The sequence below is a fragment of the Pan troglodytes genome, chromosome 2 (genome assembly GCF_028858775.2).
Source record: "Pan troglodytes isolate AG18354 chromosome 2, NHGRI_mPanTro3-v2.0_pri, whole genome shotgun sequence".
NCBI classification, from domain to species: domain Eukaryota; kingdom Metazoa; phylum Chordata; class Mammalia; order Primates; family Hominidae; genus Pan; species Pan troglodytes.
Window position 1 is genome coordinate 105124099 of NC_086015.1, and position 16433 is coordinate 105140531.

Genomic DNA, 16433 nt, shown 5'->3' on the forward strand with positions numbered 1-16433 from the left:
AACTTGTGAGACTCTGAGGAGAGAACACAGTTATGCTATGTCCCAAACTCCTGACCTGCAGATCTGTGGGTTAATAAATGTCTCTTGTTTTTAAGCCACTAAGTTTGTGGTGATGTGTTACACAGCAATAGAAAACTAATAAAATAACTACCATCTAGATCAAGTTATTGAACATTTAGAACATATAGGATGTTTCCAGGACCCTAGCATGCGCTTTACTATTCACACTATTACAGTATTGAATTTTCACAATAACCCTTCAAAATAACTAGTAGTTGACCCATTTTATGGATGATGTGACCAAAGTCCAGAGATTTCACTTATTGTGTCATCATTTTGAGTCCTTCTTTGTTAGGCTAGACTCTGAGGGTATAGTTAGGGAATAAGATGAAAATTTAAATGATTTCTGAAGTCTCAAGAGTTGGAAATGTGGAGTCAGACTTAGAGTAGGTCCCGTGACTCTTCATCTGGCATTTTCCCTACTGCCCCTTAACCATGTTTAGGAGGTATGGCCAATGATGTCTTGATGCTTTGGTTTGCCTGCAGTAGTTAATTTTTTTTTTTTTTTTTTTTTTTTTGAGAAGGCGTCTCGCTCTGTCACCCAGGCTGGAGTGCAGTAGTGTGATCTCGGCTCATTAAAACCTCTGCCTCCTGGGTTCAAGCAATTCTTCTGCCTCAGCTTCCCAAGTAGCTACCATTGCAGGCACAATGCCACCATGCCTGGCTAATTTTTGTATTTTTAGTAAAGATGTGGTTTTGTATGTTGGCCACAGCCTGGTCTGAAACTCCTGACCTCAAGTGATCCGCCTGCCTTGGCTTCCTAAAGTGTTGGGATTACAGGTGTGAGCCACCACTGTACCTGGCCTGCAGTAGTGAAATTTATCAACCTTCTAGTATACAAATGATGAAGTGAATGATAGTGTTTCATGTTGTGCAGTAAAAACGAAACTAGTCATTTTGTGGATGAGACCTCATCTGATGTTGATTTCTAGAAAATGGCAGATAAATGTTATAACAAATGGGACAAAGCTATTTTATTTTTTAAAAATTTAACTATCTGGATGCAGCTGTCAAAGGGACAAAGCTATTTTAAAGACAACTACTTTCCAATTACTGGAAAAAATAATTTGATACAGAATATCTTTAATTTAGTTAACCGGGAAAATCAAAGGGCTCATGTTCTGCGTATAAAACTACTAACTGATAGCATTTGAGGGAAGGAAGCCTCCTCAATATATCAGCAAAATGTATTTCTTTGTAAATGGTACCATCTCTACCACTACCTGCCTCTACACTTATTGAGAAACTTTGTCAAGTCACTCTGTGACTTGCTTTCTTCATCTTTAAAAGGTATTTCGACAGCCGGGCGCGGTGGCTCATGCTTGTAATCCCAGGACTTTGGGAGGCCGAGGCGGTTGGGTCATGAGGTCAGGAGATGAGACCATTCTGGCTAACATGGTGAAACCCCATCTCTACTAAAAATGCAAAAAACTAGCCGGGCGTGGTGGCAGGCGCCTGTAGTCCCAGCTACTCAGGAGGCTGAGGCAGGAGAATGGCGTGAACCCGGGAGGCGGAGGTTGCAGTGAGCCGAGATTGCGCCACTGCACTCCAGTCTGGGTGACAGAGTGAGACTCCGTCTCAAAAAAAAAAAAAAAAAAAAAAAAAGATATTTGGACTAGCTACTCTCTAAGGTCCCATTCAACAGTCTATGAATTTATAGAATTTCTATCTATATAGCATTCTTAGCTTACCTCTGTAAACTGCAGAGGTTTTAGGGGACTAAAATATATAGGAAAGAAAATTAAATTTCCAAGGTTTCATAGGGGGAATTCAAGGAGTAAACTCAAACTCAAGCCATTACAATTACTGTGTAGCTGGGCCCTTCTCATATTCCCAGCACTTGACAGAGTGTTCCTAACCAGCTCAATATACACTATCCTCATTCCTCATCCTGCTGAGGGCTATCCCTCCCTACTGACCTTATCCCAAGCTTCCTATGCTCATGGCAGTCTCTGGTGCAGGGAATTGGTTGATCCCATTTCTTCTGTCTTGTTTTCCCCCTTATAAACTGTGTACTCCCCTTTGTCCTGCCTTTTACTGTTCTTAATTCTGCAGACAATTCCATACCATAAAATTAACGGACAGGTTTGCTGCACATCTCACCCCGCAGCCCTCCCCGCCCCGCCCCACCTCAATTCACGTTGTGTCCTTTTCGTCCAGCTCTTTCTGGATGATTTAGGGAAATTTATCTCTCTGCCTTTTTCTCTTTCGTTTTGTTCCATCTTCGGCCCAGACAGCCCTCATTATGGCTAATGGATTACATGGCGTGACACCCTTTGGAGGAAAATGCAAACCATGGGCTTTAAAGAGAAGCCAAGAAATTTTAGAGATGCAGGGACATTACTTTCAAATAATAAAAAATATCCCTTCTGGTTTTGCCCAAATCTTCATATCTGCTTTTACAACCACCTCTGTTTAAACTTCTTCCTTCACCAGCAATTTTCAAAATAACCATAAAGTTGAGTAATAACTCATTTTTATTTTTTGTTTTAATTATTTTTATTCCATGTGAATAGTACATTAGGGGTTATATTATCTATTTAAGAGACTTTCATATCTCAGTTATCTTACATGAAATGCATTGTGAGTTCCAAGAAACACCATTTAAACAGCCACAGACTGCTTAAAAATCATATTAAAATTGTCAGGAAATGTTTTTGTCCCAGTTGACCATAAGGGGGCAACATAGGTATGTGCATTTCATTTAAAAAATATGATTTTTTTTCTCATGTAGCATGCAGCATGTTTAAAGAATTAATGTCAGATTTAGTAATTGATTTGCTTTCCTTAGCTCTGGTAGTAAATATAATTAACATTTGAATGGAAATGGTAATTGTTTCCTGTGTGACATATACTTTTCTTTATAACACATATTTGACACAGAATAACCGAGTCTACCAAATTAACAGTGGTAAAAAATTGTAACATCAAAATAACTTTTAATTCTCATTCTAGTAAATGTTTTCTGTGGGCCCTAGGTGTCGTCTCTGGAGCTCTCTAACTATGCAGCCTCGATGTACTGATATAATGAGGGAGCTTTGCACAAGGTGCAGTAACATATTAAAGCTACACTTGATAACATGTTGAGAAATTATTTTTGAACAAGCCAAGGAAATGTTTACCCTACACGCCCCCAACAATTTTTCTTTGATAATCGCATTTGCCAAATAAAGCTTTTAAAATCAGCATTCAGTTTCCTTTTCTACTTGGGCTCTGAACCTGCAAAGAATTAGCAGATGCCGAAGAAAAAAAGATTAGATATGCACTCTGTGTCAAATAGAACATCATCTTTGGAGGGATAAAAACCAAAATAATTTGGAGTAACACAGATAATGTCAAGTCAAATAAGCTAAAGGTAGTCACAAATAGGGGAGTCACTTAAATTTAAATTTCTGAGTTGTGTAAGCATTTAGAGTCCAAATTGTGGCTTAATAGGTGACTATAGAATGACTGGACTTTGATAAAGGTTGTGTAAGAAAATGATATAACCTGGTGGTTTCTTGAAGATTGTAGGTTTGAATAATTGTTAGAAATGAATAAATATATACCTTCAAGAAAAAAAAAAGAAATGGTTAACATCTATAAACATCTGTTTTTGAGAAGTGATCTAGCACACAGTGGTTAAGATCACGGGCTTTGGGCTCACTTGCTTGGGCCAGGTGCTGGCTTTGCTCCTTACTAGCTCAGCTCTGGGACCTTGGTCAAGTTGTTTAGCTGTTCTGAAAGGTAGGGATAGTGATAGGACCTACTTCAAAGAGTTACTGTGAGCATATGAGATAATACGTTTGCTCAGAATAGTGTCTGAGGCAGAGTAAACTTGCAAGAAATATTAGCCATCACAGTCTGTTTTGAAGCATGTAACGTGTGGCATTTTCTACAGGAGGTGTTAGGGCAGAAGGATGTTGACTTTCCCTCTGAAAGGTCGTTTTGCTTGTGTTATCAAGTGTAACTAGGTTACAACCAGGAGGTACACATTGGTGATGTATTTTTAGCATTGTTCATTATATATAAAGACTTTCTGAACCTTTTGTATAATGGAGAATAATCCGTTAGATTGTCTGCCATTAGTTTGTTCTCCATATTAAGTGGTGTTTTTTTGGAATTAAAATTAAAATTTGAAGATGGGATTCATGGATTCTAACTTTGCTTTTAATGGGCTGAAAACAGTGAACTAATACTACTCTGTATGTGTAAAGTATTAGTCTAAGTTGTTACTTGCCTCACAGGCATGTGGGTGAGAAACTGTTCTCTTCTGGGAGAATGCTGGATAAATGCTTATGTCCACACATTTCCTTTGGTTTTGTCTTCCTTTATATTTGGCTTTGATAAAAACATATGTAATCAGGCTGGACATGGTGGCTCACGCCTGTAATTCTAGCACTTTGGGAGGTCGAGGCGGGCAGATCACTTGAGATCAGGAGTTTCAGATCAGCCTGGCCAACATAGTGAAACCCCATCTGTACTAAAAGTGCAAAAATTGGCCGGGCGTGGTGGATCACGCCTGTAATCCCAGCACTTTGGGAGGCCGAGGTGGGTGATCACAAGGTCAAGAGATTGAGACCATCTTGACCAACATGATGAAACCCTATCTCTACTAAAAATACAAAAATTAACTGGGTGTGGTGGTACACGCCTGTACTCCCAGCTACTCGGGAGGCTGAGGCAGGAGAATCGCTTGAACCCAGGAGGCAGAGGTTGCAGTGAGCTGAGATCATGCCACTGCACTCCAGCCTGGCGACAGAGCAAGACTCTGTCTCGGGAAAAAAAAAAAAAAGCAAAACTTAGCCAGGCATGGTAGTGCGTGCCTGTAATCCCAGTTACTTGGGAGGCTGAGGCAGGAGAATCACTTGAACCCAGGAGGCGGAGGTTGCAGTGAGCCGAGATTGTGCCACTGCACTCCAGCCTGGGCAAAAAGAGTGAGACTCCATCTCAAAAAAAATGTAAGCAGAGGGAATGCTGAAAGTCCCTCCTTTCCTTTCTGTCCACCAATACCTTCATGCCCATTTCAGATCTTCCCATTTTTGTACAAAGGAAAACCTTTTTTTTTTTTAATTTTACTTTTAAGTTCTGGGATACATGTGCAGAATGTGCAGGTTTATTACATAGGTATACATGTAGTTTGCTGCACCTGTCAACCCATCATCTAGGTTTTAAGCCTTGTGTTTGTCCTAATGCTCTCCCTCCCCTTCCCCCCAACCCCCCGACAGGCCACGGTGTGTGATGTTCCTCTCCCTGTGTCCATGTGTTCTCATTGTTCAACTCCTACTTACGAGTGAGAACATGTGGTGTTTGGTTTTCTGTTCCTGTGTTAGTTTGCTGAGAATGATGACTTCCAGCTTCATCCATGTCCCTGCAAAGGACATGAACTCATTCTTTTTTATGGCTGTGGAAAACCTTTTTTTAATCAGGAGAAAAGTCTGGGATTTGAGGTCTGACAGCAGGAAATGTTTCCCACATGCTATCAGGCTAACAAATACATGGGCATAATTGTTTCTTGGGACATTTTTCATCTATTGTTGGAGGAGAATATTAAAATATTTGTTTTTCTTTTTTCTTTGCAGAAACTAACAGTCTAGAACTATCTCAAGGCTCAGGAACTTTTCCTTCTGGGTATTATTATAAAGACCAGTGGAGGCCCAGAAAGTTTAAGATGCGTCAGTTTAATGACCCTGACAACATTACAGAGTGCTTACAAAGAAAAGTGGTGCATTTATTTGGTGACTCAACAATCAGGCAATGGTTTGAATACCTTACTGCATTTGTTCCAGGTTGGTACTTTGCCTTTTGTTTCGTAACTCTTTCCCACATCAGCTTTGAAATAAGCAGACTCACTCAGGTGCCTGAAGAAAGGTTATCAGGTGAGGAAACATATATTTCTGTGTAGGACTAAAGAGGTACCCAAACCCTGGAGAGATGTGTGACAGTTTCTGATCGATAGCTGTGTTGTGTTGTACTCATGGAAGCACTGGGTTCTCATTGAGGTTTATGTCACTGATGAGCTGTATGACTTTGGACAAGTCATTTACTTTTTAGGGCTTCATTTCTCCATGTGTGAGATGAGACAGCTGGACCATGTCACTTCACAGGTGTCTTTCCCTTCTAATATTCTGGGTTGTAAAATAGAGGTGGGCATTTCCAGTTGTTTCTGCCCTAGTTCTGTCTCATCCAACTCCAAGTTTATAGTAGCTTTGAGTAGAAGGAAGCAGCCAGACCTATGGTGGTCCATATTGCATCCTTGCAGCAAAGCCATCCCTGTGTCATCCGTTGGGCCTACCATTGGTGTGACTCTGAGATGGATTTGGCTCCTCCTGAGGGAGTCTGGGTAAGTTCCAACATTCTTAGCTTCTTGATTTCTCTGCTTGGCTCTGGGGCTGTTCTCCAGACTCAGAACAAAACCCCAGTGGTTGGAGGCCCACCCCTTCTTCACAAGGGCATTCTTTTCTTTCTGGAAGGGGTATGGATGAGGTAAGGAAGGAGGGATCCTGAAGGAGCAGAAATAAAGACCCTGCTTACAATTTAGAGAGCTGATAGTTTTGTGGGAACTGTTTTTAATGGCCATGTGTGGGCAAGGCTTTTAATAAAGCCTGATGGTTTGTTGTGAGTTGTTTGTGATTGTTTTTATCAGCCCTTTTATTTATTATGTCAACTTAGTTTTATTGATTGATTGATTGAGATGAGGTCTCACTCTCTCATCCAGGCTGGAGTGCAATGGTGTGATCATGGCTCACTGCAGCCTCAACCTCCTGGGCTCAAGCGATCCTCCCACCTCAGCCTCCCAAGCATTTGGGACCACAGGCGTGAGCCACTGCACTCAGCTAATTTTTCTGTATTTTTTGTAGAGACATGGTCTCACTGTATTGCTCAGGCTAGTCTCGAATTCTCATGCTCAAGCAGTCCGCCCGCCTCAACCTCCCAAAGTGCTGATGGCTCACACCTGGCCTCAACTTAGTTTTAAATTTAATTTTTAGAAGGAAAGGGGAAGTAGATATTGTCCCCAAAAGTGTAAAGTCAGTTCCACTTTTTGTTTTGCTTGTTTTTTAAATTGAAACAGATATAACTAAGCTTTGTTTGATAAAGTATAATTTATACATTAGGAGAAGGGAAATACTTTGTATGGCTTGATGCTAGACAAGGTTTGATGTGATGCTGACCAGTGAGGGCCTTCCTAGTTGTCTGTAGTTGCTTGCTTCTTAAATTCTAATGATGTAGCTTGGTATTTCCTTTGATAGCAAGGATCACACTGACTGTTTTCATCACGCCCCACCATATACTTTACAGACATATCTTCACCTGATAAAAATAAAGCCTGTGTCAGTGCTTGATCTAATCAAAAGAAAGTGGTAGCTTGAGATTTTATTCAGTTAAAATGGGGCTAAATGCTAAGTAGTAGTTAGGTAGGAAAATCTAGAAGAGAAACCTGGAAATGCAAGGAGAAAAAAATGAAACCTACTTTAACCCTTAAGAATATATGACTATATATATATATATATATATATATATATATATATATATATTTTTTTTTTTTTTTTTTTTTTTTTTTTTTTTTTTTTTTTTTTTTTTTGAGACGGTGTCTCACTCTGTCACCCAGGCTGGAGTGCAGTGGTGTGATCTCTACTCACTAAAACCTCTGCCTTGCAGGTTCATGTGATTCTCCTGCCTCAGCCTCCCAAGTAGCTGAGATTACAGGCACCTGCCACCATGCCTGGCTAATTTTTGTATTTTTAGTAGAGACGGGTTTCACCGTGTTGGCCAGGCTGGTCTCAAACTTCTGACCTCAAGTGATCTGCCTGCTTTGCCCTCCCAAAGTGCTGGGATTATGGGCATGAGCCACCTTGCCCATCCTATAGGACAATTATATTCTGATGTTACTTTTTCAAAATTGACCATGAACTCACTGAGGGCAAGGACTATATAGCTTATCCATCTGAGCATTGCTGGCTTGTAGCACCTATAGTAGTGGGCACTAAGTAGGTGCTAAGGAAATATTAGTTAAATTGGATTGTCAACATTTACTTAAGGCACTTAAGGGAATATTTAGGGATATGAGACACATCTTCTTTCCTCATGGGTGCATGTACTAAGTGATGAATTATACAGAGTTTTTTAGGAATAACAAGGACTGCCACTGATTCCTGGGACCTTCAGAATGTCTCCAGGCAACTGGACCTTGAAATACAACTTAGAGGGAGAAAAGGGAATTTTTAATTTGCGATGCTATCTGTGTTATTCTCATGATAGAGATGGAAGTTTTTCTGTAGGACATTAACATGATTTTTCATCTACAGGGTAAAATTGAAAGTCAAAAGAAACAGGGTTGCTTCTTTCTTTTGCTTATTGCAAAAAGAGGTGTTTGTTTTCATTTTTCAAAATTACATTTGAACTTGCTTTAATTTTTAAAAACATTCATTTTTAATCAACAGATAAGTATATTTATGGGGTACAATGTGATATTTTATATATATACATTGTGGAATTAGTACATCAAGTAAATTAACATATCCATCACCTCACATACTTACTTTTTTATAGTGAGAATATTTAAAATCTCTTCTTTTAGCAGTTTTGAAATATATGATACATGATTATTTACTATGGTTACCATGTTGTGCAATAGATGTCTAAAACATTTTCCTTCTGAGACCTTGATTAATATTTCCCCATTGCACCTACCCGTCTAGCAGCCCTCTGGTAACCACTATTCTACTCTCTACTTCAACTTTTTTAAGTTCCACATATAAGTCAGTATAAGGCAAATATTGCATGAGGTTCCACATCAAAGACATCTGTGTGTGGCTTATTTCACTTAGCATAACGTCCTCTAGTTTCATCCATGTTGTTACAAATGACGGAATTTCCCCAAAGAAGTATTTGGTTGCTAGTATGTGCTCATAAAACAGAAGTTAAAGCCCATGTCTTGAGAGAAATAATATTTATCTGTTAGGAGAATAAAATGTAAATGCCAATTTGATTTTTATAATTTAAATTATCATAAACAGACACTTCTCAAAAGAAGACATACATACAGCCAACAAACATATGAAGAAAAAGCTCAATATCACCGATCATTAGAGCAATGCAAATCAAAACCACATTGAAATTGTGGTTCTCACACCAATCAGAATGGCTATTATTAAAAAGCCAAAAAACAACAGATACTGGCGAGGTTGCAGAGAAAAGGTAACAATTTTACACTGTTGGTGGAAGTGTAAATTAGTTCGATCATTGTGGAAAGCAGTATGGTGATTCCTCAAAGAGCTAAAAGCAGAACTACCATTCGACCCAGCAATCCCATTACTGGGTATATACCCAGAGGAATATAAATCATTCTGCCATAAAGACACATGCAAGCAAATGTTCATTGCAGCGCTGTTCACGATAGCAAAGACGTGGAATCAACCTAAATGCCCATCAGTGACAGACTGGATAAAGAAAATGTGGTACATATGTACCATGGAATACTATGCAGCCATAAAATTGAGATAATATCTTTTGTGGGAGCATGGATGGAGCTGGAGGCTATTATCTTTAGCGAACTAACACAGGAACAGAAAACCAAATATTGCATGTTCTCACTTATAAGCGGGAGCTAAATGATAAGAACTTATGAACACACAGAAGGAAACAGTAGACACTGGGGTCTACTTGAGTGGGGGAGTTGGGAGGAAGGAGAGGAGCAGACAAGATAACTATTGGGTACTGGGCTTAAAACTTGGGTGATGAAATAATATGTGACACATTTTCCTATGTAACAAACCTTTACGTGCACTCCCAAACCTAAAATAGAAGTAAAAAAACCCAAACTTTTTAGACATAGATAAAAAAGATTGCAATGATCAGTGCAAATAGCAACATTTCTTGGCCTAATAATTAGAGAAAAATGGGTTATTTTGTTTTTCAGGCATAGACAGGTGTAGTGTAGAGTCTATCACTGATGGTGTTATTTATAATGAATGTTATGTTTACGTAATAATTTAAATAATAAACATTTTAGAATAAAGGCCCATTGATACAAAAAGGGGCAGAGTTCAGTGAAATAGGTATTCCCTTTACATTGATATTGTACCTTTTTGTTGTACTTAAAAAAAAATTGTTATTTGAAGCCACTTAATAAGGTATAATCAAAATATATGTGCTTGGTTTGAAGGTTTTTATGAACTTGAGTTTTCCTTGTTTCAGATTTAGTGGAGTTTAACTTGGGTAGTCCCAAGAATGTGGGTCCCTTCCTTGCAGTGGACCAGAAGCACAACATCCTGCTCAAATACCGCTGCCATGGTCCACCCATCCGCTTCACGACCGTCTTTAGCAATGAGCTCCATTATGTGGCGAATGAGCTGAATGGCATTGTGGGAGGGAAGAACACAGTGGTTGCCATAGCTGTATGGTCTCACTTCAGCACCTTCCCTTTGGAAGTGTACATCCGGCGGCTCAGGAACATCCGTCGAGCAGTGGTTCGGCTCCTCGATCGAAGCCCAAAGACCGTGGTGGTCATCCGGACGGCCAACGCCCAAGAGCTGGGACCTGAGGTGAGCCTTTTCAACAGCGACTGGTACAACTTTCAGCTGGACACCATCCTTCGGAGGATGTTCTCAGGGGTTGGAGTATATCTCGTCGATGCCTGGGAGATGACCCTGGCCCATTATCTACCGCACAAGCTGCATCCAGATGAAGTTATTGTGAAGAACCAGCTGGACATGTTCTTGTCCTTTGTGTGCCCCTTGGAAACCTAGCCTGTCTTGGAAGGGACTGGAGGAATCATATTCAATGACCTTCTCAATTGACCTGAGTTACAGAAAGTGGCCCCAGTGAGAGATGACTGCCCTTAATAAGTATAAAATTTCAAAAAGATCTGGACTTAATATGATGACTTATAAGGAGCTTAGAAAATGCAGGTTACATTTATATCTACCTATAGGATTTTATCCAATGTTGACTTAGCCATGGTAGAACTCTTAACTGCATCTACACACTATATTGCTCTTGTAACCAAAGATGCTAATGAGTGTATTTGAATTAGCTTCTCCTGGGAGGGGTGACTACTTTGCTAAAGAGTATGAAAAATGTTTTGATGGAAGGGACAAGTTTGGTTGGTAGTAGAGTGTTTGTAGCTTATCTGGTAAAGGAAATTGAGTGCATCTGCATGCATAGCACAAGTAATCCATCTTCTGGCGGTTAACTAGAGAAAGCTTATAGTCAGAGGCTCTTGTGAATGCACTGAAGACTGCTGTGTCTCAGGAGTTTCTCTTGATGATCTACCTTTTCTGAATTACTTGAAAAGGCCAATGTGCTTGGTTCGAGTTTTTTAGTGAATATTTACAATTTCCTGCTTTTATCTAGAAAAGAAGCAAAAGGGAAATATGAAAGCAGTATATATAAAATCTGTGCTTTGGAATTGATATTTGTATTTGGTGATTTTTTTTTATTTGATTCAGCTAAATTTTATGTGTTGAATACTTACTCTAGAATAACTACTTTTGGAACTGGAAGGGGGAAATCTGTAAATGGAAATTTATTTTTATGTTCTGAAATTTGAGGGTTTAGGAATTGACTTTTGTGTAAAGAATGCTACGGTATTATAAAGCTGTGGAAGTTTTTTCCACTAGTTTCAGGTGTTTTTTTTTTTGTTGTTGTTGTTATTTTGAACTACTTACCAAAATTAGAAGTTAAAATCTAATTAGAAATTAATAAGATACTAAAATTCATGACAGTTTTTTGTTCGTTTGTTTGTTTGTTTTTTGGTATTTCTTGATTTGGGCATAAAAGGCACACCCATTCTCTCATGCTTGGAAGAAGCTGCTATTCCTACTGGCTATCTAAGAAGAATGGAATTATTAATTTTATTTGACTTATTAATTTTAAACGAGTTTAATTTGGGATCATTTAGTAAGTACTCTTTTCTTTTTGAGCTGTGATAGATTATAGTCTAGTTTAAGTTGCTCCTAAGTAGACAGATGAAGAAACTAGGGAGGCTTTAGAGAGGAAGACAGATGCTTGAAGTATGAACAATATATACCCTTAGAAGAATGGGTCAAATAATTTGGGTTTTTAATTTAAAATAGGAGGGCCCCAGATCTTACTTTCCTGTCCTTGAGGAACACCTTCAAGTTTTTAAAGTATTTTAGAGGGAAAGAAGATTTTTAATTGTTTCTGAGCCTAATGAGGTAATAAAATATATTAAAATAGTTTAATTTTAATGGTCCTTACGCTTTACAGTACCTAAGGATCACTTGTAGTATCTGACAAAAATGCAGAATTAAAGAGTCATGGCAGGGTGTGGTAGCTCAAGCCTGTAATCCCAGCACTTTGGGAGGCCAGGCAGGAGGATTGCTTGAGGCCAGGAGTTTGAGACCAGCCTGGGCAACATAGTAAGACCTCATCTCTACAAAAAATAAAAAATTATCCAGGTGTGGGCCGACAGTCCCAGCTACTAGGGAGGCTAAGGCAGGGTGATTGATTGAGCCCAGTAGTTTGAGGCTGCAGTGAGTTATGATTGCGCCACTACACTCCCACTTGGGCAACAGACAAGAGATCTTATCTCTAAAAAATTTTTGTTAAATAATAAAAGAATTAAGGCCAGGGATGTTGGCTCACACCTGTAATCCCAGCAGGGATTATAGTCTCGGGAGGCTGAGGTGGGCGGATTGCTTGAGCCCGGAAGGTCAAGACCAGCCTGGGTGCCATGGTGAAACCCCATCTCTACAAAAAAATACAAAAACTAGCTGGGTGTGGTGACACCACCTGTAGTCCCCGCTACTTAGGAGGCTGAGGTGGGAGGATTGCTTGAGCCCAGGAGGCAGAAGGTTGCAGAGGTTGCAGTGAGCCTTGATTGTGCCACTGTACTCCAGTCTGGGCAACAGGGCAAGACCCTGTCTCTAAAAAAAAAAAAAAAAAAAAAAAAAGAGGGACCATGATGCCTCTGGGATTTATGAAACCAACCTTTTTGGCGAGTGCTCAGTGATTCTGATGCAATGGTGGTATTCCACACTGTGAGAAACACTAAGAGAAGAGGTAAGATAGAATGAGGGAATAAACATGGCTTGTTTATTATTTTGGGGGATTTACCAATAACTAGTTTAATTCTGTTCATGATCCAATAGTATTGGTGATATTAGCTCCATTTTATAGATGAGGAACTCATGTTTAGATCTGAAATAAGGTATGTGAGAGTCCATATCTCTTTTCAGCTAAACTTGTGAGACTTTCGTAAAGAAGTGTTTGTATTTATTTATTTGTTTTTGAGACAGGGTCTTGCTCTTTTGCCCAGGCTGGAGTGCAGTGGCATGATATGGCTCACTGCAGCCTTGACTTCCTGGGCTCAAGGGATCCTTCTGCCTCAGCCTCCTGAGTAGCTGGGACTACAGGTATGTACCACCATGCCCAGCTAATTTTTGTATCTTTTTGTAGAGACTACATTTTGCCATGTTGTCCAGGCTGGTCTTAAACTCCTGAGCTCAAGCATCTGCCCACCTCAGCTTCCCAAAGTGCTGGGATTACAGGTGTGAGCCACTGTGCCCAGCCGAGAGTTTTTCTTGTCGTGAAAGAACTTGACATTTCCTCAAGGATTTATAAAGGAGGCTGAGGAGTAATTTTCCCAGGAGAATTTTAAAAAGAAAGAGGGCATTGCTCCTCCAGTGGTTTGGAATGATGCCACTTGATTGTGCAAATGATTTCTTATGATCTTGTCTGGTTTTCTGTTATTTTTTGATTTGGTGACATAGCTCTCAAAGATTTGGTGACACAGCTTCTTGAGTCACTTTCATCTCTCTTAAAAAAAATTTTTTTTTAACAACTTTTAAGTTCAGGGGTACATGTGCCAGTTTGTTTCATAGGTAAACTTATGTCATGGGGGTTTGTTGTATAGATGATTTCATCACCCAGGTGTTAAGCCTAGTACCCATTAGTAATTTCTCCTGATCCTCTCCCTCCTCCTACCCTCCACCCTCCAAGAGACCCCAGTGTGTGTTGTTGCCCTTTATGTGTCCATGTGTTCTCATCATTTAGCTCTCACTTATCAGTGAGAACAACTTTCATCCCACATCTAATTTGTCTTTCTTCACTCTGGTGTGGAAATTTGATAGAGATTCCAATATCACTTAAACGTTTCCCAGAATATTTAGATAGAATAATTTAGTTTCTTCTGAAAAGTTTATTTTAGGCTAGTGCCACATGGTTGTGAATATTAGCATGGTAGCCAAATAATAGTTTGTTTAAATGTATATTTCCCAATATAAATATAAGGGGCATCATAATTTTTAAAAACTATAAAATCTAGAAGAAAAATCTATGGATAAAATCCATAATTCTATCATCTGAATGCAATGAACATTAGCATTTAGGTATATTTTCTTGCAGGTTTTTTAACCATATACTTATAGAGAATATGTAATTTGGGTCTGTGTTTTTTACATATAAATATTTTTCTATGTTAAATAGTCTTCATAAGTTAATTATAAAGATCTGCTTAATAGTTCCGCTACTGCAGTTTTCATTATTAGATAAGTTGGTCATTATGGTTGGACATTTAGGTTTACAATATTAAAGCAGTGGTTTATATCAATTTCAGTGGTTTAAAATATGAATTTCTATTTTGGAATGAAAGTATTAATTTAATGTAGTGAATCTCATATTCCAGAACTGAGATGATTGATTTGATGCTATTTGTGACAGACAGAACCCATAATAAAGCCTTTCTATGCAAATTACATTTTATAGAATTATCCTACTAAAAGTAACCTTTCTTCAGTGAATGCAAAACAGACCTTTGGTGTTCCAGTATGATTCATTTTGCCATTCTGAACAACTATCATTTTAATTAAGACCATTTAACTGACACTTCCTGGATTCAGTTATTAAGTTTCAGATTGAAACTTGATCCAGTTTAATAACTGAATCCAGTTTCACATTTATCAATCTGAAAACTTAGTTTGCAGATTGGTAAATCAGGGTACTTGACAAGAATAAATATGGTACGCCTTTATATATTCATGTGTTACATGCCAGAAATGAGTTTGTTTCTGGACCCTGTTCAAGGAAATAGTGATGACTGAGAGAGGTACAGGGAAATAAACACCCAAGGGAAACAACAGAAATAAGCCTCCCCCAACTTTCTAAAAAACTGCTCAGCATTATCTCTGTGGGTTCTGGGTAAATTCAGCTTTTTAACATCAGCTAGTCACTAATGCCAGAAATTCCACTTCAAGTGTATTTATTTTCTTGTGTTAAGCATTATTCTACCTGGTTTATGTCTACAATGTAGTATTAGTGTACTTAGGATTCTTGACACCTCAGTGTGCAATAAATAAAAATTTGAAGTTGTTGTTTTTCATTTGAAGGTGAGACCACAGCCCCTGAGTGCTAAGGGGACCTGGGAATCCTAGGGGAATGGAGGTGGTGGAAGATAAGAGGATGGTTGAGGGCAGGAGTTTAAAGGACACAGAAGCTAGGAGAGCAGAAAATGTACTCCACTAACTTCAGTCTAACTTGTCTCTTAAAAGTGCTTTTACATTTTAACTTTTTTAAAAAATGTGGGCCGGGCACAGTGGCTCATGCCTGTAATCCCAGCACTTTGGGAGGCCGAGGTGGGCGGATCACCTGAGGTCAAGAGTTCAAGACCAGCCTGACCAATATGATGAAACCCCATCTCTACTAAAAATACAAAAATAGCCGGGCGTGGTGGCACATGCCTGTCATCCCAGCTACTCAGGAGGCTGAGGTGGGAGAATCGCTTGAACCCAGGAGGTGGAGGTTGCAGTGAGCCGAGATCATGCCATTGCACTCTAGCCTGGGCAACAAGAGTGAAACTCTGTCTCAATAAATAAATAAATAAATAATAAAAAAGTGTGAACTTAAATATATTTATATGTGTGTACATATATTTTCTTTTTTAATATTCTGGTTAAATGAGAGGCCATCGGGCCTCTTTTTGTTTTAAGAGTCTAATGATGTGTATATCTAATGCCCATTCCAGCTGGATTGTAACACTGCTTGGGGAAGATAACTTAAAAAAAAGTAGTACCGAGATTACAGCAGCTAGTGTCCTAAATGGAAAAGAAGTGAAACTAAATGTCATAGGAGAAATCCTTTCAGTTTTGTGCAGTGGTTCATTTGCTGTTAAATCTACCCCATTACCATTCCCCTTACCCCTTGAAAATAAAGTGATCTTCATGTTACAGGACCATTGCTTTATTTATGTCACAGATTTCTTGTCCTTTAATTAGTCAGTGAAGGCACATGATTGCGATACTACTTTTTGATTGCCGTATTGTAAAAGCTGTATTGTAAAAGGTAACTCCCTCCACCCGCCCACTGCACCCTCACGTTTAGGGGCCACACAGAAAAAGCGAAATAAGATGAGGTGAATCTAATGAGAAGGCAAC

General features: G+C 39.1%; 1 protein-coding gene across 26 annotated transcripts in view; it reads left to right on the forward strand.

Moving 5' to 3' along the window:
- Nucleotides 1-16226, forward strand: part of NXPE3 (neurexophilin and PC-esterase domain family member 3) — a 47396-nt gene extending 31170 nt beyond the window's left edge. For 15 of the 26 annotated variants that reach the window (XM_009446078.5, XM_054682130.2, XM_063806083.1 and 12 more), the window contains 2 exons: nt 5622-5828; nt 10237-11764. In XM_009446078.5, the coding sequence (XP_009444353.1) occupies nt 5622-5828; nt 10237-10787 (758 nt within the window). In that variant the 3' untranslated portion in view covers nt 10788-11764. Of the gene's footprint in view, nt 1-5621; nt 5829-10236 lie in introns of all 26 variants that reach the window. The other 11 variants (XM_001149373.8, XM_009446081.5, XM_024355591.3 and 8 more) reach the window with 3 other exon arrangements.
- Nucleotides 16227-16433: the final 207 nt, after the last annotated feature.